Source organism: Calliopsis andreniformis, chromosome 1, assembly GCF_051401765.1.
Source record: "Calliopsis andreniformis isolate RMS-2024a chromosome 1, iyCalAndr_principal, whole genome shotgun sequence".
Classification (NCBI taxonomy): domain Eukaryota; kingdom Metazoa; phylum Arthropoda; class Insecta; order Hymenoptera; family Andrenidae; genus Calliopsis; species Calliopsis andreniformis.
In genome coordinates, this window is record NC_135062.1 from 7,993,544 (window position 1) to 8,014,898 (window position 21,355).

The 21,355-nt window shown below is 33.9% G+C and overlaps 1 protein-coding gene across 2 annotated transcripts in view; it reads right to left on the reverse strand.

Moving 5' to 3' along the window:
• Positions 1-21,355, reverse strand: part of LOC143181719 (scavenger receptor class B member 1) — a 57,903-nt gene that overhangs the window by 17,201 nt on the left and 19,347 nt on the right. The window contains exons 1-3 of one of the 2 annotated variants that reach the window (XM_076382272.1): positions 18,841-19,636; positions 1,525-1,780; positions 594-735 (exon numbers count right to left, since the gene is read on the reverse strand). In XM_076382272.1, the coding sequence (XP_076238387.1) occupies positions 594-735; positions 1,525-1,780; positions 18,841-19,063 (621 nt within the window). In that variant the 5' untranslated portion in view covers positions 19,064-19,636. Of the gene's footprint in view, positions 1-593; positions 736-1,524; positions 1,781-18,840; positions 19,637-21,355 lie in introns of those variants that run through there. The other variant, XM_076382280.1, reaches the window with a different exon arrangement.

The following is a 21,355-nucleotide window of genomic DNA, read 5'->3' on the forward strand; positions in this document are numbered from 1 at the left end:
GTTTTTTGGGCTACCCAACTACCTTTCTCTTTATTTTTGTTCCTAACTTTGATACTTTGTATACAATGCAATTACGATACTTTGTAAGCATTTATTTCTATTCAACTGTTTCTAGTCGAAAAAAGTGCTCTTAAATCTGTCTAGAGACAGCTCTGATAATTTATGAGATCGTTGAAAAGTTAATTGTGGTCATTTCAAAGTTGTTAATTCTTGTTTATCGACGAACCTTGCAAAAACGGATGGAAAAACGGCTCCATCTCTGGCGATCTTACAATATTGTGGAAAAATAGATGTTAATTGAATGGAGGAAGTGACGTTTATGGCCTCAATTAAAATTTTTTAAAATTAGTGTGCTGTGTTTTTTTGCAATTCTAACGCCATTGGTTTCGAGTTTTTTTAGTTTCCATGAGACTCTTGAAAAACAAACCTCATTCTCTGTGAAGTATTCCTAACGATGATTTGCAAACGAATTTTTCGTGAAATATTAAAAGCGCGCGTTACGTGTATTTCGTAATAAGTTGTTAATTATTGTATAATGAGAATGGATGGTATAAATTTATAGAAGTGTCAGTGAAATATATTGTTTCACTCACCAGTAACGCGATATTTGGCAGTACCAATATATCTCCTTCGGTCCCATTACTCATTTCGGGTACATATCTTAGTGGATGATGAAGAAGCGCCGTCACAGTACCGTTACTGTTGAATGTGACATTTTTATGCTCGAGCTCTTCCCTGAAATTAATGTGTTTAGATTATTGTTTTTCTTTTTAAGCATATCAATTAACGAAAGAAATATTTCCTCCTCAATGAAAACGTCAAAAATCTACTTTTATTTTAAATAAAACAAAGAAGATCTAAGTTAGAAAAAATGTTGCATAGTTTAAAATCACATTTTATTATTTTTGTTAAATGTATTTCCTAAAATATTGAAATTTCTTGAAGTGCTGCACATTTTAGTTTATTTAAAAGTTATATTCGAAAGATCTTCAGGAAATAAGAGCTCGTACCTTAAAATGTTTTACGAAATAAATACTGTCTGATATGTTTATCTTACCGACGTGACGTTTAAAAATAATGATAATCTGTACAAGGAAAATATATGTTCAAAAAGGAAACAAAAATTCTCCAAAATTTCAGTAATCGCTTTGTTTACATTGAATTAAAAAACAATTTTGCCTCTATCTTTGTTTGCTAAATGCTCGCAATGGTTATAAAATCCTTTCAACTATGTATATGATCTCTGTAAATATGCAAAGTGTTCCTAAAACACCCGTTAACTAAACTGTTATATTGAGAATGCGACAAGTAAACGACTAAGGTCCTTTCGGTTTTAAAATATCAGAAATTTATGTGATATCGAGAGTCCAACGACGTTACTTCACGTGTAGCACAGTAAATAACATAATAATGTGCAATCGAGGCAGATAATGTCTATTCAGATTATAAATACATAACACGACATCGATCATTTTTATCGTCACGCAGAATGCGTTGATTTTCTGTATACATAGCTTTATTCACCTGTAAACGTAGGGACCGACTTCTTGAAACCTCAGCTTGCTTTCTTTGCCGGAGAGATACTCATCGTGGTTCGTCACGTTGAACAGGTAGACCTTGAGGTAAAGCTCGACTTCAGGTTTTCGCCACATCTCAAAAATTTCCCCGCCGTCGCTGAACATAACTTTCAGCTTGAAAATCAGCTCGTAAGGTTGAAAGATGAAAACCATGCAACCAATAGCGAGGCTGAACGATCCCAGAGTCATTAACAGCAGGACACCTGCATGGAAAAAGAACAAGATTCGATATAATTACAATAATGACGTCTTTCTTACATGTGGGCTTCAAGCAAGGTGGTTCGTTGTTACTTGTACAGTCGTGTCTTACCACCATTATAACCACTTGAATATCAACAGAAAATGAAAATGGCAATAAGGAAAGGAAAAATTGCAAATTTAGAAAAAATTGATTTTTCTAGATACAGTGACTCATTAAGGATTATTAAATTCATATATTCAACTTTTCAAGTTATTTTCATTTTTTAGTGCAATTGGGAGAGTAGTACATAGAAAAATGTAACATTTGAAAATGTTAAATTAAAATCGTTACTGCGAATCGTCAAGGCGATCAGATCTATCTTCTTTTCGTTAACTTTTAAATTAGACGTAAATTTATTTCTACATATAGGACGTGTTAAAAAGGCAATACACTACTGTAATTCTATAAATTAGTTACTTTTCTGAATATACAGGGTGTCTCAGTACTGGTGGTATAAGTGCAAACGGGGTGATTCTGCATGAAACAATAAGACGTAAATGCAGAATTGAAATTTTTATATCACGCTTCGTTTTTGAAAAAATTGACTTCGAATTTTGACCGAGTACACGTGTACCGAATTACAGTCTTAGGAGTTTGAGGGGTAAACAGGGATAGGGGAATGTTTCTTGAGTACAGTAGAGATAGTCGTTAGTGGTTAGAACAAGTGTCTTCCCTTTACACTATCTACCTTTTATGCATCCAATTTTCTCGAAAACGAAGCATAACATCAAAAAAGTTTACTCTATATTTTCGACTTATTTTTTCCATGTAGAATCACCATATGCACCGCCAGTTCTGGGACACCCTCTACATATATCTGCAGAAATTTTTGAATCTGTGTCTGAAAATTTAAAATTCCGAAATTTTATACATTCTGGTTAAGATTGATATTTCGTATTAGCTCATATCTCGTTCAGGTTCAATTCACGTTAATTGGTGCCTTCCTTATATTTTTGGAATATTATCAGAAGTATTTAATCTTTCACTTTAAATAATTCAAGATTGCTCTACGCGACATACGTAACAACAAGGAAGATATAAATAGCAATATTCATTTCTAACGGAATTCTATCCTTTGAAAGTCCTCACAGGGTAGAAGAAGTGAGAAAATTTATGAATGAATCAATTTATGAAGCATTGATGCTATAAATAATAGCACAGAGGAAACTGGTTCCAAACAAGACCTAATAAATAAAGGCCCGCTGAAAAAGAATGTAGCACAAACGGGTCGCTGAAGGAATCAGTCAACGAGAAATTTTATGAACTGTTTTTCAGCATGATTTGTTACGCATAACCGCAACAAAGAAGTTCCACATTATATCGCGTAAGATCATAAATTCTTTTTGCCGAGCATTATTGTGAATTGAATCACTACGGAAAACGAGAAAACAGCAAGCATGCCGTCATTGGGTAGTTCAAGGAAAAAAACATTTTTTATCACCTGATGACCAGTTTACTTGTATTCCCCTGGCAAATACAAAACGCTTATTTGCTTTTCTTGCATATCTCGCATTATGCAACTGTGCAATGATCTATTTTTTTCTACCTCATTGAGAGATTCTGGGAACCTCTCAGCGAACAATTAGGGTTGGGAATGTTTAAATATTTTGTAGCTCTTTGAGTGTTGTGAATTAATTTTGAATACTATTACTAGACCAATTATAATTGTATAATAACTGATAATTATTTCGACTGTTAGTGATCATTTTGCACGGCGCAATTATTTGTGAAAAATATTTCTTAAAATTATAAATTCACTACCGGTAAACTGTTTAGTGAAATGTAAAATTGTAGTTTGAATATATTACAGATTTGATCTTAGAAGTTTTGTGTTGGTATTTATATTCTTCTATTTATAGAGAATATTCTAATACTCAAATTCTTTGAACATGATGAGTATTTAAATATTTGTATGTTCCCAAGCTAATTGGAACGCCTTAGTCATCGTGAAAATTCGGAATTTCTCTTGCTATGTAGCATAAAAAATTATTCACCGCCAACGAGACTCCTGACTTGTTTCAAAATATTACGTGTCGCGAATGGTACGCCCGATTTGCATGCGGCATACTTGAGATACCTGGGAATTCCGGTTTACTCGGAGATTCTTCGGTGATTTCATGTGGATACACGATGGAAACTGTGTTTAATGAATTTTAAGAGATCGGAGGTCAGATTCGAAAAAATAAGACCACGTTGTACCAGTTTTAATGACGTGCGATCTGTAATCAGATATACTCAAGCGCGTAATATGCAAATTTATAGCCCTGAATTAGAGAAAGGCAAATTTACTCGGTCAATGAAAAAGGAATAAATTTATACTTATCGTAAGATACAAGTTTGAATCGATATTGAATAATTATTTTAGGTACATTAATATTAATTTGAAACGATTGGAATTGTATTAGTAGTTATTTGAGTAAATAATAATACATTTTTGGAATAAATACGTAGGTAAATATAATCCTTATTCGCTATAATTTTTTGATTTGTCACCAGCGAGTTTATACAGAATTTTTTGAGAATCACTTTGCTCGATAGAACCAAGTTTAATTATCCTCTATTTTTGTGATATTGGCTTTGGGTACACTAGTGAAAATCGCGACATATAATCGAGGTATTTGAACGAGTCTAACGTAAAGACATTTTTGTCCAGTGCTATGTTAATTATATTGCAGTTTAAATCGCACACTTCAAACTAGATACCTATGATGTTAATTATCTAGAAACATTAAATGCTTGACGTTCCACTCATAAATACTGTTTTTTTATTTCTTCGCTATAAACTTGTCAATCAATCAAAAGCCTATAATAAGGAAACACTTGTATTGTTGTAAACCTGTCCATTCTTTTTGCCATTAGAAATTATCTCAGTTTCCCTTGCATTTATATTTAATAAGACAGAAATAAGTTATTAATGTATAATCGATCTCTAAAAGATATGTTCTATTCTTTATTACATACAGAATGTTAAGGGGTGATTCAACAGAGTAAAATAAGACAAAAGTTAAAAATGAAAAAAATGTGTTTAAGCCCTCGTTTCAGTGTTACTAATTATTGTGAAAACACCTAAAATAAGCAAGAATGTGTTTAACCCGAAACTTATTCTACTAATTTCATTGTGTCTAACGTTTGACACCTGACGTCTGACCTGGCTAATGCAAGCCAGCAGTAGAATAAGTCCCAAGTCAGACATACCTCATGCGAAATTTCGACGTTTCTATAACCATAACTTTGAAACAGAGCCACGAATGCAATTTCATCATTCTTGATTTCTGTTCTATTCTGACGTGTAGAATCACCCCTTAAAGTTTCTGACACGATAATAAATTCTAATGGCGACAATAAATACTCTTTTCATGTATTATGTCTCGAGTTTATGGCAAGTAAATGTGAATAAAAAATGAATAATGAATACATGAATTGGCTTCAGAAACGTAAATGCTCGCTATGAACTCGCCAGGAGATTCTGCGAGACTATATGAAACATTGCGAATACGTAAATGTTTGACATGCTTTTAGTCTTGAAGACAAAACCAGCTCATCGAAGCGGGATAATTAGCGAGGTATCCATATACATTTTCTCATTTCCGAGGCAGTTTCGTTCTGCAACGATGTCATTGGAATCCTTGATGAAATACATTTATCGTAACGACATCGCAGTGTATCATGCTGCTTTGTTACGCGTTATTTATCTACTGTGAGAACAAGAATCACAAGAAACCTTGGATTGCTTTCGAGGTTATTCTTCATTTGGTCTATCTAATTATCAGGCTTCATTCTAACATATGCAAATGAAATTTAGAAGTACGAGTCTGTTTCGTAAGTTTACCTGCATCATTCACGATTTATGTACTACGAATCCAGCTAGCTACTTTGATTCAATGGATTAAATACTATGTTTGGTTCTCGCATATTTTCTCCTAACAGCTCGCACAAGGTGAATTTCATTCACTCACATGTTGCGCGACTGTCTGTGAGCCACACAGCCACATCCATCATCATCGGGGCAAGATAAGCGTAATCGATTGCCTCGATGACCGTTAAGTAATCTTGCTGTAAACCATAAAGGAATACCAATGTGTCACGGAAATGCAACGACAAACATTGATTCTCTGACATTTGTAGAATGAATTTACGTGTCGAACTTTTTAAATTCAACATTGTAGCAAATTTAGAATTAAACAATCTCGAACTTCTATTAAAAAACGTCTTATTTTCTCGAGAAGCTAGACAAATTTTTACAAAAAAAAGATGTTAGGTAGAGACAATAGTGTTAAATGTTCCTCAAAAAAAATAATCCAGAAAACATAATCTTATTGGCACTGTTTTAAAAGACAAATTAATTATGCATTTCAAGTCCTTACTTATCGTTTTATAAATGACAGAATTGTAGCAGGTTTTTATCGAAACGTTGTTCGAGGCAATGATTAACCCTTAATAATTGTATAATTGAATAAAAAGCGATTATCGAACGGTATGGAAATTTAATGGAACGCATTAGCAGTTTTTGATGTTGACGTCGGGAGAAAAAACTGCTGATGAGATTGTTATCGAATGTCAAAGTGCGAGGAGATCGATTATCTTCTAGAATCGTTTTAATAAATGCAGCGACAATGGCTATTTCCTGTATTGATCGTCAGGAGTTAATTTACTGTTGAATCATATTTTTGACGAATAGAGTCCGGAGTATGTGTTAGATCTGTTAGACCCCTGGCCTGGGTTTGAGGATTGGCAAACACTTGTCTCTCCATAGGAGTCATTTGCTCTCGACTGTTGCAAGATTGCTGGCAGTGCGGCGACACGATGTGGTAATAATTTTCCGACGGTAATCGGGACGCGACTGCGAATGTACTATCCAATAGAAAGTGCATATTTGCCCTCTGTCGTTATATTTTATATCCGTGGAATCGTGGACCTTTTGCAGATAGTAAATGCGCGAAATGCCAGCTTCCATACACGGAACAGGAAATTGCAAAATGTCCTCGAGAAAAACAGTAGGTTTCGTTGATCTTTCACAATCATATAGCGAGGTTAACGAATCCCTGGGTGAACGATTGAAGACATTATCATGTAATTTGTTGGAATGCTTTTTTTTAACATTTTGGCAGTTATGCTATACCTATTCATTGTGAATCCTGTATGACGTACGTAGTCATTGAAATTTTAAATTAAATGACTTTTCGTGAATTTTTTTTTCATTTTTTAGTGATCCTTTTTTTGGTTAATTTTGTCAGAAATTTTTGTTAATTTTACTCGTAAATGTATAATTTAATATTTTCGTCTTTTACTGTTTGATACAATCAAGTTAGTGTCTAGCGACGTGACAGAGAAGTGTTTTAAATGTACATATGAATTTAACTGTATGAACAAAACAATTTACAAGATGTTTAAGATACGAAGATATTTTTTAAAACAAAAAAGTTTTCGAACCTTTTATGACGTGATAAGAGATATGAATGTATGATGTTGAAAAACGCGACAACGAGATGAACCTTTGTGTAACTGAAAAAAGTAGTTGATAGATCATCAAGAACTAATTTCATAGTTTGTTAAATATTCATGCTTAAGTTAATTATTATATAATATAAAAAAGTTTTCTTCCTGTATTATAAACAAGCAGTCTACTACATAAAACAGGTGATTAACATGACAATTGCTTATTAATTTCTTATATTCATTGTAATTTACTGTATTAGTCATGTAAATTAGTAATTAAACGATTACAAGCGCGTGAAGAAGTTTTTGTTTATGTTAAATGATTCTTATTATGAACATGATCATAAATGTTACAGTGAATATTTTTTTTAACAAAGAGTTATACAAATTTACAAGAACTTCAACCTTTTTACGTATCAGAAACATTAATTCTCGAGAAAACATCGAAGTTAAATTACGCTGTGCTCTGTCGACGCTTCGATAGATCATCCCTTCTAAGAACTGTATGTTGTCGGCGAATCAATGATTCAAAGTCTACTAAAAAAATGAAATCCCTCAGTAATTATCATAGCTATCAATAGCAATTCATGCAATCAGCAATGTAGCAAATAATTATACTAGGTAACAAGGCCTATTCTTCAGAGGTATGTAAATTGTTAGAGTTAACAGGATCTTTCTACATCTGTTTTCATAGAAATAGTGGAAGACGCATAAGTAATTGTTTGTGGAAACATTCCTATCTATCAAATTATAATTTGTACATATGCCTCTTATAAATTTAAAAATACACAATAGGATGTGAGAAGTCAATTAACAGTTAACATTTATTTTAAATTTGAGGCATATTTAACTAATAATCGCTTGGAATTGCTTTTATATTCTAAAGAGAGACTATAAACTGAACCTTCACGTAACTTTACATATGAATTCTTCAGAAAAAATTATAAACCGATATTGAAGTAGAATTTAAAAAATTATCTAAGATCGAAATTAAGAATTTATTTTCAAAACGTAAAACAACATATGTGTAACATATAAATCTCGATTGCAATTAGAAATTCTTACTTCTTATTAATATATCCAATAATTACCAGGCCTCTACATTCACATTTGTAATTTTATTTTATTTTAAATCGTATAATCGTAGAAAGCTCGCAAGCCTCTAAATCACATCACAAAAATTCCCACTGGCTACCAAGTCTAATTTATACCTAACCTATGACACTACCTCTCAATTTCAATAACAAAGATTCTACTCCATCTTCAATCAAAACTCACATTTCACAATTGAGAACACCTTAGTTGACCAGTGACATCTTCGCCCTTCATTTCTCTCAGTACGAATCAGCAAGCATAAATACTGTACATATATTCAGAGGATACATTGTGGCACCAGCCATCCAACATATGCATACGCAACTGTGTGCAATTTGTCATTGCAGTTGCATTAGGGGTTGACGATCATTCCAGCAGACGCACCCAGAACGGCGTTCCATCAAGCATGTTTCGCGACATGGTTCACGTTTCGTTTGCTGGTTTATGGATTTTTTAATACCAGGCCTGCGTCGAGGCTCATAAAATTGCATAACCCGAATAAAACCAACGAAAGCACGGCACGTGCACGCGCCATTTGCATAAATCCCCAGACACCTTTTAAGAGGCGAGGGCGACCATTCGCGGAATGTCAATTCCAATTTCGACGACCACTTGGTTCATAACCAAAGTCAAGGAACGACCGTGTGCTGATGACTATCTTTCTTTAGGCTGCGCTCACGGCTGCTACAGTTTTATCGCGGCCTTTATTTGCGCTTATCCACTGCACGAGTCGTTTCAGAGATCGTGATCGTGAAAACGTGTGTAAAGGGCCGTGAAAGGAACGGTTAGCTACAAGATAATTTGTACAGTCAATGTTAATAAAACTCTCGGGAGTTAAGCTGATTACATTGCTCCATAATATGAAAAATTAAAAATTGTCAGTTTGTGAATAATGTTTTCAGAATTTAGCTTCAAGGTCAAGGAATTAATTGAAGCTTCAGTCGCTACAAATTTGTGACTTCTTATAAAAAATGAGCTTGTAAAGCATGAGGTATGCATTTCTGAAGTCAATTCATGAACTATCTATTCGTATTTATTTTAGCAATGATAAAATTGAAAGAAATTTGAAATAATTCTGAGAAGAAATTAAAAATGATAAAGATAGACGTGAGCTTATAGCGAGTAAATTTTCTATACTTGAAACAACTTGTGGTAGTTTCAGAAACGTCAGTTGTGATTAAGTGATGGTCATAAATAATATGAAGGAGTAATTTTTTTGTGTAAATTGAAGTCTAGAGCAGGTCCTCTATTAATAGTCCTAACACCAGTTTCAAAACTGAAAGATCCTAATTGTCTATTTTCAGTAGATTATTATTAAATCATAACTCAAATTTTAATCCAGACTCTATTGTATTATAATTTATCAATAAATTGGTAAATCTGGTTTGTGGTAAAATTAGAATAGTTTTAACCTTCGTTGAGCCAAAGGGACTTCGAAAATTTATGACCACCAGATGTTTCATAAAAAATGTTGAAAATTCACTACTGTTATTTGACAGTGTTGAGATAGAGACTGTGACCTATAGTTAAGAAAGAAAACATTTCTTGGGACCACCCATACAGAAACTACCAATGGGGTGAAACTACATCATTGTAAATAGCCAATGAGAATCTTCCTGAATTAACTTGATCAATTTCACACTGAAATTCGGCAGTATACATTGAACAATCGCGTAACGTGCATCACAGCTGTCAATTATGTGTTATCGTCGTGTGATACAGTGAATCGAAGTGTGATGATTTGGAATTTTGGATTATAAATAGCAAGTTATTATTTACGTGCGTCTTCAGTGCCGAATGATTATTTGGAACAGTAGTGTTGTGTCTTAAAATTTTATCTTCTGTCCCAATCGTACTTCTATTGGTAATAACGAACTGGATGATTTAGAAATATTTAATCAAGGATACGCAGTGATTTCGTTCGTTCTTGACTGTGTCTTTGGATTAATCCCTTGGCCGAGGTGAGTGACTTGTTCAACAGATAAAAATTAATGAAATGTTTAACAAAAATTCTTTTCTAATTTTGAAATTTTCTGTTCTAAATCATTTTGGAATTTGTAAAATGTACTTACACTGAACTCTTTAACACCCTGTCTAGCAGATTTTTTAGAAATAAGATATATTACTATTTATTTTACTACATGACATATTACTATGCTCCTTCGTGTTAATGATTAGCGTGATTGTCTCATTGTTATTGCCGAGTACAGGTCATAATTTATAAGCGAAGTGAGATGAAGTAATTTGTTCTTGTATTACATGAATACCTGCCTTGTAGTACTGACGCGACGAGGCGTTAATTTTTATGTTGCTTCAGAAACTTTCTTATTAAAAGAGTAATTACCTCATCCTTTCTATTTTAACGTTTATTTTGAAATAGAAAAGTGAATAGAAGAAGCAAGTACATCATTCGTTATTAACGATCGTTTCTTAAAAGTGGTTAAAATTAGTCGTTATGTTACTTGAATTCAAGTGGCTTGAATATATGTAAATGATTCGAGGCAACTTGACCATCATGAACGTGCTATTTTACTTAACTTGAAATATCTTTTTAAACTTCAAGTGAAATTAAAGTCCTTTCACCTTTTCCTTGGCTTGAAATACAAATTGATTAATGTGCATTATCACACTTGAATTTAAGTAACTTAACTGGTGTGCATACCTACTTGATAACAATCTATCTGAATATAAATAACCTGTGAAATTTCTAGCACTCAATACAGCGATATTGCTACAGCTGTACCTATTACTTAGGTATACTTAATCGCAGTGTTTATTGACTTCTAGGGTAATATCGTTTAACACTAACTCGAAGTATCAGTGTAAAACAATCTCGTTTTAGAATGCAAGGGATACAATTTCATATACAACAGGGCCCATAAAATCACGAAAAATAGGATAAGTGGCGGTCGTTTGTCTGTCCACTATAACCATATCTCTTCATTGTTTTGAAATTTTCGTGTAACGATTGTTTACGAAAGCACTCCACCGTGGACTTTCCTTTCTTCTCCCTTGTATCGATTGAAAAATTCTCGTGAATTATTGTCCCGCGTATTTCACTTTCCACTTCACGTCTAACCCGCTGACAACCCTATCAGAGATTAACGTTCTCGAGTAACTGGGTGGTTTAACGTCTCGTTAGGATTGACCAGAAGGCGAATGCGTTTGAATTAAGGCGCCTAATCGCAATGAAAAATAAAGGTTTCTCACGGTATTGTGTTGGATTGACATTTCTATGGATGTATCAAATGCCAGCAACGAAAGATCAAATTACGAAGTTTCACTTTGGCATTTTCAAGCAAGTACACATGGGTGCTTCTTGCACAAGTGCGATAAACGTGTCGATGATGGCACGTAGCCTTCGTCGATGAATTTTGCCTGACAAAAACGTTTGCCATGTTGACTGCACCTTTCCTAACGAATAATTCCTACTGGCGAGGAATTTATTGGTTAATGCATTAAGAGGATAATAGAGGACCCGTGATTTGTAGAATACGCGTTGCTAATGGTAGACGAGACTACTGACTTTACAATGATGTTTACCTGGTAGTTGCCTACTAATTTTAAAGCTGAGGTGTGTCTGAATTTGATTTACAATCGAATTCGAATTGAATTGTTGAGGTGGAAAACAGCATATAGTACTAGTCCAAAAACCACATTTTGCGATATTTAATTTTAATGTGTAATTCTGTGCATTTTACGTATTTGATGTCAGAGTCAGAGTATATATTTTGAATAGATAAAAAATTTTGCAAAAGGTCACTGAAACAGTTTCAAGTGTATAGTTTAAGATCATAAAATTTAAATAGTAGAAAAAAGATTCAAAAACATTTTTATTTGCAATTATCTTGCAGTACAGTAACTGAAATCGGTATTTTGTTTCCAAGGTTAACCCTTTGCACACCGTTGTCCCTTCTAAGGGGACAAAATGAATGGAAAGTAAGAACCTTGGAGTGCAAAGGGTTAATACACTTGATCCAGATATAGTTTTCAGATTTATTTGATAATGGCTAACTTTGAACTTAGACTGTTCTTCAATTTACCGATTCCATCATAATGACTTAATTGTTTTGGGTATTATGTCCAAAAGTTGAGGCTGAGAAAATATTTTATATTAAACTAATTGCATGAACTATTTCGAATATAATGTTAAACAATATCAAAATAAAAAATGTCAAGAAAAGGTACGGGGCTCTTGGCTCTCGGATGCAAAACTGTTCTCAGAAATAGGATTGTAGACATCTATTGCTTGAATCCTATGAAAACCAAAACATACTATAACGGCAGCTAGTGACCCCAAATGTTTGGACCGCGGTTAGATTATTTGCATACTCGAATAAATTTAAGTGGAATAAATACCAGATGCGTATCGGGGCGAAAGAATGGCACGATGCCAAAAATAGAATTTTGAAACGAGATATGTTGAAGTTTAGGAGAATTATAGTAAAAAATTAAGACACTGATTTATATCGATGTCTAACCAAGTTATTTTTGAGACTATTAATTTGAAGGAGTTAGTCACAGTCAATTTAGCATTTTATTCTGAACATTAGGAAACAAAGGCAAATGTTAAACTGCATGAAAGAGAAGGTGAACGAGAATGAAAGCGATACCCTGCATACTCATAAAATTGATCCTCGTTGTCTCTTTTTTGCGATGGGTATATCTTATTGAACTGCTTCAAGGATGTTGCGCACCGTAATTCCACGTTAGCAGACTGGTTTCGCGAAAATAAGATGAAAACAATGTGGAAGGGTACTCTTTAGTTTTCTAAGAAATCTTGTTTGTGCGAACGACTGGAAGACTACCTATTCGAGTCAGACCAGTAACTTGGGAGACGCAAATTTTATCATGAAGACTAAAATAAATAAGATTGTGTTAGCTTTAGTTGCCGATTCGTCGTATTATATCTAAGGCAAATTCTCAAGTTTGATGAATTAACCTTAGTATAGTGTTAACGAGATATTAAAGGGTGTAGTCGTATTTATACTATAGTTAATACTTCCATTAAAAGTAAGTTGAAATTGCAGTTTTCCTTGATGCAAGTCTTTAATATTTATTCTATTTGGGTTACTCGTTTCAAATGTTGTGACGAAGGATTTTTTTATAAAGGAGTTAAAATGCAGAATTAATACTGCTATTCTAGTATGGCTTAAATAAGTAGTTTCATGGAGTTACTCTAGTTTTATTTTAAGGGAAAACCAATTTACAGTGTTTCGAGTTACCAATTTCTGCAGGTTACTTCTTGTTTCTTTCGATTAGCTCCCTAATTGTTTTTGAATTAGTATGCGTATTTTAATAAACTGTAAATGATTAATTTGGTCGTAAATGCGTCAGATAGTCATCAAACATGTAATTTTACGAGGACTTCCTTTGGATTTCCTACAGTCACGCAAGTTCCATTAACTCAACGTCATTCTGGAAATTTCTGATATCTCATTTTATTCCTTTTCACCGAAGAACCGGATGTCTCATCGATACAATGTCTTTTTCTACAAATGGTGTCAATGCCACTGCTGTTGAACGAAAAATTGCTTTTTAGTGCGTAGGTATTTGTTATTGTATACAGATTTCCTCTTAAACACTGAGTTGATTGTGTACGAATGTGGTCCAGTTCCTTATGCGTAGAGTTTTTCACTGTCTGGTACTCAGAGGCATTGTTCATTCCAAGGATCCTTAATTGTTTCGTGCAAATCCGATGCTCGCCCACTGCTACTTTTCTCCTTTTATAGTAAGTGGTAGTTGTTCTGAGTTTCTTAAAAATAATTTTGTAATGTACTGAATAAGTACATATAGATCTTTAATTTGAGAAATTTGTTGCTTTTAAGGATATAGAAGTAATTGTAAACTATTTCTGATATGGAAATTCAAGTAAAGAGAAAAATTAGAATTATTAGATCGAAATAGCTAAATTAGTGTTTAATATTACAGTAACAAATTAGTAATATATTTTAACCTTTCTTTCTTTGTAACAGACTGACATTACGTTGATTTTCTGACACTGTACCTAAATTTACGTAAACAGAAAATTCCATTATGAAGCTAGAAGAAGAAATAACATATTTACAATTAAAAAGTCAAGATTTTATTCTTTCAGTGACGAGAAAAAAAAACAAGAAACAGTTTATTTTAAAATTCATTGGTGGTTAAAAGCGTGTCAAATTTATAGATAACCTTTCTCCATCGAATGATAATAAGGGTACAAAAAAAAAATCGTGGTTACCCACTTGAATATTAAATTGCCCCTGAATCTCGAAATATATTTGTTTAACATTCGGAACAGTGAAAACAGGCCCAGCCGGAAGTAGTTAAAGTTAATGAGCTCTTTAAGATGATCGCATTAAATGACTCATCTCGAACATTATTGCAAAAACATATGTTAATGCATTCCGTAGGTGTGTCGAACTGTCGGCCAAAGATGTCCTGTTACGGATAGCCAGATGAAGCTTTTGAATCCAAAATGCACATCTGCTGAGCGTTCTTGCTTTTACGAGATAACTTTAAAATGTTTCTTCTGCCTGTCTTATCTCGGTCTCGTATAATTAACGCGTAAACCTATGCTACCTAACAAAAACCAAGAAAACGAGGAAAAAAATTTGACTAATGCTACTTTAATGAGGTCCATATATTTAACATTTTATCACGTTTTCATAGGTCACAAAAAATAACACTTTCAATTAGATATTCCATTAACAATATCGCGATACGAAGATCCATGTAGAAGAAAAAAATGTGCGCACACATCCACGTGTATAGAGATTTATAACCTATTCGTATCTATGATTTGTATATTGCAAATTAAGCGAAACAAACATTTAATTATGAGTTCATTAAGAGCTTCTTCTGAGTTTGTGTCGTTGAAATATCGGTTTATGGCATTGGACGAAGAAGGAAGCTTTTCATATTCGAGGATTTTATGACGGTCTTACGATTCACTGACGCGTGTGTCCAGGAAGGATAAATCGTTAGCATCAGGTACGCGAGCCGTTTTTTTATTGCTTCATTGGAGCCTTCATATGGAAACGCGTACTCTCCTTTCTACTCCTTTTGTTCTAGCAGAAATGGTATCGTAATTGTTTTAATGCTCATGAGCGTAGCGTCGTGGGGAAACAAAGCCTGGCAAAATCGAACAGCAATGCCTGAGCGTTTATTTTCGTTAATATTAATCACTGTGGAGCATGGTGTTTACTCGCTATAAGCTCGTTACTACTACTACTGCTTCTATATTGCAGTTTCTGCTAGTCCCATTTCTGATGAAATGAAAACTAATTATTAATGCATTTATTCATTTAAAATCGTAAAACTTAGTTTTATGAGCTCTTTTTTGTCACTTTTTTTATGTACAGTAGAACGTCTGTATGAGCTAATCACGTTAATCGGCTACTTTTCTATTGCTTTTAAATATTGTTGAATATTTTGCTCCTAGTGACGTGAATAAAACTTAAATACTGTAAACGAAAGTTAAACTTTTCCTTTTTAATTCTCTGTCATGATTCGAATATTTTGACTTAATTAAAGCTTTCGTACGAACATCGGAATATTTATTAATTTACGTCTTATATGCTAATTTTGTTTTTGGAGAAATAGTAACATAAAATAAGGAGTTCGTCAAATTTTTTTTGTTCGAAAGACGATTATCATAATCCAAATAAGAACAAGAAAACGTAAATCAGTAGTGTTGCATGAACTCAATATTGTTAATAATTTTGTTTGACTGTTCTGTTTGGAAAATTTGCATTTAAATAACGTTTTCAATGCAAATGACGTTAATGATAACATTTTTCGTCGCCGTATGTGTTTATCATTTTAGTCTAAAGTTTAATTTAATTTCACGCGACTTTGGAGTGTAAACGACAATTTATCTCTAATAAGCGTTTGTATAATTTGCGACATTCAGGAAATGATTTTTACCGAAACGTAAATATAAATACAAATGTACGAAAATATCGGCTACTAATTATCTGTAGATAAATTTCGTGTGGTTGAAATAGGTCGCGAATCAACATATGCAACCAATAAATAAGATTATCGTTGTCTCGCTCGATATAAAGACATTGTTGACACTTGACATGTGAATGCTTTGGAAACCGATAGTAGTCAGTGGTTAATTCATTGAGGTCATAATTGTAATTACAATGTAATTATAATTCAGTATATCGTATTCCACTTTACAATCAAATACGTATCCATGTAACAACATTAATTCACAATTAATATACAGGTCGTAGAAAAGTAAAAACTGAAAAGCTAGTTTTTTCAAATTGGAGCAGAGAGATTTTACTCCTCAGAATAACTTGTATCATTTACTGTCTTCATTAGAATTTCAATGAGGGTATGCACTGTCAGTCATGTAGAGAGACAGTTTCAAACCGCATAATTACACAGAAATTGAATTTAATTACCAAGAAGAAAATACGAGAGATCAGAAAGAAAGAAGATGGAAATTCTTCCTAAATTGGTACCATGCTCGCAGTTGTACCCATTAGATGAATATAATGTTTAATTAACAGCAGCAGTGTTCAAATTACTGGCACAGCAAAATGCATCCAATCCTGTATGAGCACGTAGCGGGAAGGTCATAATAAAAAGTTTTCGACATTGAAAGTGGATGGTGTGTAAATAAGAAAATCGGATTCCTTCGATGTAACGATTATGCCTTCCCAAAGCGTCTTTCACTGCAGCTGGCGTGATACAATCTCTTGTAAGCCCGTTAATTCATTGATACTTTCTTCCCTCCAATTCTCCGTGTTGCGTCAGTCATCGTAACATTTTCGCGCGATCTTTGCGAATCTAACCTCGATTATTTATTTGTCGCGAAACCCATCCGAAAACACTTTACGATCGATCGTGCGTGTCTGAATGACGCGCAGTGCAATGAATCGATCGCATATACGTTTATCGTGGCTATCGGTGTAAAACCAGTTTATCACGATAAATATATGCACAAATGTATTTGTTTACATAAGCGAATTAATGTTGACAGCGATACCTATCTCAGCGGTGACAAGTTTGTCTTTGTCGATGTTTCGAGATGCATTCGTAACTGTCGTAAAAATTTGTATTTCGACTGCATTGTTATTCCCAAAATTTTTTGTTTATATGGCGGCTTATATAATATTGTTAACTGTCTTACTCATAACAGTCACATAAATTTTTATCACGACCGAGGTGTTATTTCTATACCTAGTTTTTTTATTTAAATTTTCGCCCGGGCGATGTATTGAATACTAAATTTAACTCGTCCATGACTGTGAATTTTTATTAGTATTGAACGGTTATTTGCATAGTTTCTCGTATATTGTCCTGATAGTATGACTTATGTTTGCGTAAATAGTTTGTATTGTGTGGCGTTTGATCTATTTTTTAATTTATTTCTTTGGACTCTTTGGATCAGTTTTAGTGTTTGTTTAATCGATGTGCCTTATCGATTAAAAGTTACTATAGATTGAGGATTATTTCTAGTATTTGCACTATTTTTGGAGATCATTGAAATTGAAAATTGATACTTTTGACCAAATGTGTTCAAGTTATAGATTACAAAAATTCATTAAGTTTGTTTGTATTAATTTGAACGACTACAACGAGTAACATTATTCAGAAGTATTTGTATTGTGACTCAGAACATCAGCCCAACTTTAAGGAAATATAAGTGAATATGAAATATCATTTTTCACAAGAATGGAAAAATTTCATAATTTAAAAGTTCTATACTTAAATAGTTCATAAAATAGTTCAAATATTATTACATTTCTAAATAAACAACTATCACAGCTCGAAAATGTAAAATTCTCGAGGGAAACAAGAACAAAATTTCTACTTGGGAAAATTGGTATTCTGAAACATACATACATAAGCTAAAAAATAGTCAACAATTAACTTTTTAAAAATGATGGAAAATGTTAGAAAATACTCCACGCAATAGAATGGACAGTAGAGTTGCGACAGTTTTTTCACAAAAGTGTAATACATTCAGGACACTAGTTAAACTATCTTTAAAATGTGAATTTAATAATCTGTGAGTCACTCTCAATAAGCTGTAATATATTTCTAAAATACGATAACAAAAATCATTGACAATTCACAAATGGGGTAAGGGAAACTTCGTAGTAGGTAATAACGATGTCTAATCAAAGAACAAATTTTTATTGCCTCAAAAATCCAGTCGATATAGTACCACTTAAATTAGCAACAGTCTTTTTATCAACCATGCTTTTGTTAACATCAATTTTACTTTGTAATTTCTTTCCTAACAGAACAAATCAAACGCTCGAATAACCGACAACTTTGCAACAGCACAGCATTTATTTTCTCGTCTCAGTCACTTCACTTTACGACCTAGTAATTACTCTTAAGTGGTAAAAAGAACGAAAACGCACCGGTGTTACACATTATAATCAGTATGAAAAAAATCCATTAGCGAGAGCAAACAGTTCACCGCGGACATTGATCAAAAGTTTCATTGAATCCATCGAATTATGAATGACTACTTACTCTTTGGCCAGTTGGGCCTGCCAACCGGAGGCACCGGGAGCGCGTTAAAGAAACGATTCACGACGACCGAGGACTTTCTCCTGATGTTGTTCGTCATGGTATTTTGGCTTATGTTCGTAATCTCCTCCGACTCGCTGGAATCGCTGCTTTGGTTCTGGTTCACATTGACGGACGAGTAGCGTCGCCCGGTGAATCGGTTCCATATCATCACGAAGTCCTTCATGGTTGCACTTCACACGGACCCTTTCTCGAAAACGACGAAAGTATCGCGAGGCAAAGGTTGCACGGTCAGTTGAAGTGTACAAGAGACAGAGAGTGTGATAGGTGCAGTGTACGCGAGGGAAATCACTTAGCGACTCAACGGATTACGAAAATGTTACGGCTACCGTCTTTGCACAGAGAACTCGCGCGAAACCGTACTGGTCTATCGACTCTACTCTACGAAAGGCAGCGCGATCAATCCTTTGACACCCATACGCGATCTCGAGGAATCTCGGCGATCTCCTTGGAAGGTTCGAGAGTTTGCCTCGAAATTCTACCACGTTGACATGTGGTCTCTTTTACACTTCTCCTTGACAACTTCTATGACAACCGAGTATCTCGATCTTCTCTAAGATCCAGAGTCTCTTCGATGGAACACACTTCTAGGGTGAGGCAATCTACTTTCAGTTGACACCCGATGGCCGAACGCGAAACGATTTAGCTTCGATAAAGCTACATGAACGACAGAGAGAGAGTGAAGTTCGTTCTGTCACCGAATCGGTCGCGGAATCTCTTCTGTCTACGATGCGTACCGCGTGCGCTTCTGTGTAAAAGTGATGAAAACACGGATGGGTAGAAGTTCAAAAAATCTATTAGAGTCATTGCAGCGGCCCCCACCTGCCGTTTCACCTTGCTGATCGCGGGCTGCAGCACGTGGACCGTTGACCAATCGGTTGCTGGGACCAGTCCCCCACCACGGGTGGGAAAGATCACCGCTCCTAGACGGAGAATCGGAGGATCATCATGCCCATGCGACAATTGCAGTTCTCGTCAGGTGGTCGCGGCGTTCAAAGGTCAACTGAATAGTGGTTGATCGTTCCTGTGCCTCGGTGCGTCAGGGGATGCCCGTTTACTTTTCTTGAGATTGTTTCGTCAGATTGAGGCTGAGCTTTGACGTAGGAAAAAGTGGTTGATAATATGATCGATTCTGATTTCATGAATGATAATTACTCCGTAGGCTGTATTATCTTTGTGAGAGCCTGGGTGTTCTTCAAATTAGACTGGCGTACATTTTAGTTAAAATGAAGTTTAAACTTCATTGTTTGAAGTTGTATTATCTGCTAATATGAAAGATATGATCTGAGATGATAATTCTGATAAAAAAAAGGGAATGGTCGTCAAAGTAATTCCACTTCGTATGACAAATTTAATTCGCAGTACATGTTTAGTGTATTTTATTAGACATTTAAACTGTGAAATGGTTACTTTATAAATCACTGCTAGAATTAAAGGAAACAATTATATTTAAAGAATGAAATAGTACAAATGTATCCAGATCTGGTTAAGACGCTTTCACTGAAACGATTGTGTAAATAAATTTTGGGAGAGGTATTTTGAGGTGTATTTAGGGATGTAAAGTATTTCAAAATTTTAATTACGTACTGGAATTAGCAGTGGTGAAAAAGTAATCTTTAAATATTCCTAAATGAAAGTATTGTATAATTTCTATAGAACAAAATATCTTTCATTATGAGAACATACAGAGTCTGTTACACCACCCTTATTGTAATATTCATATGAACTGAAGATGAGTGAACTTTCAGTTCTTATTTAACATTACAAAGAAGAAGTTATACTGAATATAAGAGTAGTATCTATTTTATACATTTTAGCGTAAAACTAGCAAATATTTTTCAGAGAAGAATAATTTCCTCTTTGAAAGAACAATTTAAAATTCCCGCGAGAAAGTCTAACGATTCACTGCTACCTTCCTGCTTGCATTATACATTTATATGGATACTTTTTCGCCCATTTTACGTCAGACAATTTGATTATCCTTTTTTTAATTTTCAGATAGCCCGATTTGCAATCATATTTATAGTACAATTTATCATTTTTATGCTGGTCAAAAACGACAGCAAAAAGCGTCATAAGAGTTTCTTTTTCCTTTAAATGATAGAATTAAAAGTCTGAGAGCTAAGTGAAAATACTTTTTTCATGCTGTTGTATTTTTATAATCGTACCCATTAAATGTGCGTTTTTGTAAAAGTGTTTTACATTAACCTTGTGGTGGCTCTTCTGCCTGCGTGTCTATAAATATTTTTATGTAGTTAGTTCACTATCAGAATAATTAAAACTATAAATCTATTTCCATAAAATCTATATTTGTGCTGTCTTTTTTATTTAATCGACACTATTTCGTCTTAACATTAAACCTAAACACAGAACGAAACATTTTGTATTGTCATAGAAAAAGAAATCGGTGTCGTTATACATTGACTGCTACTGAAGTTAATTTTTCAATTAGTAACTC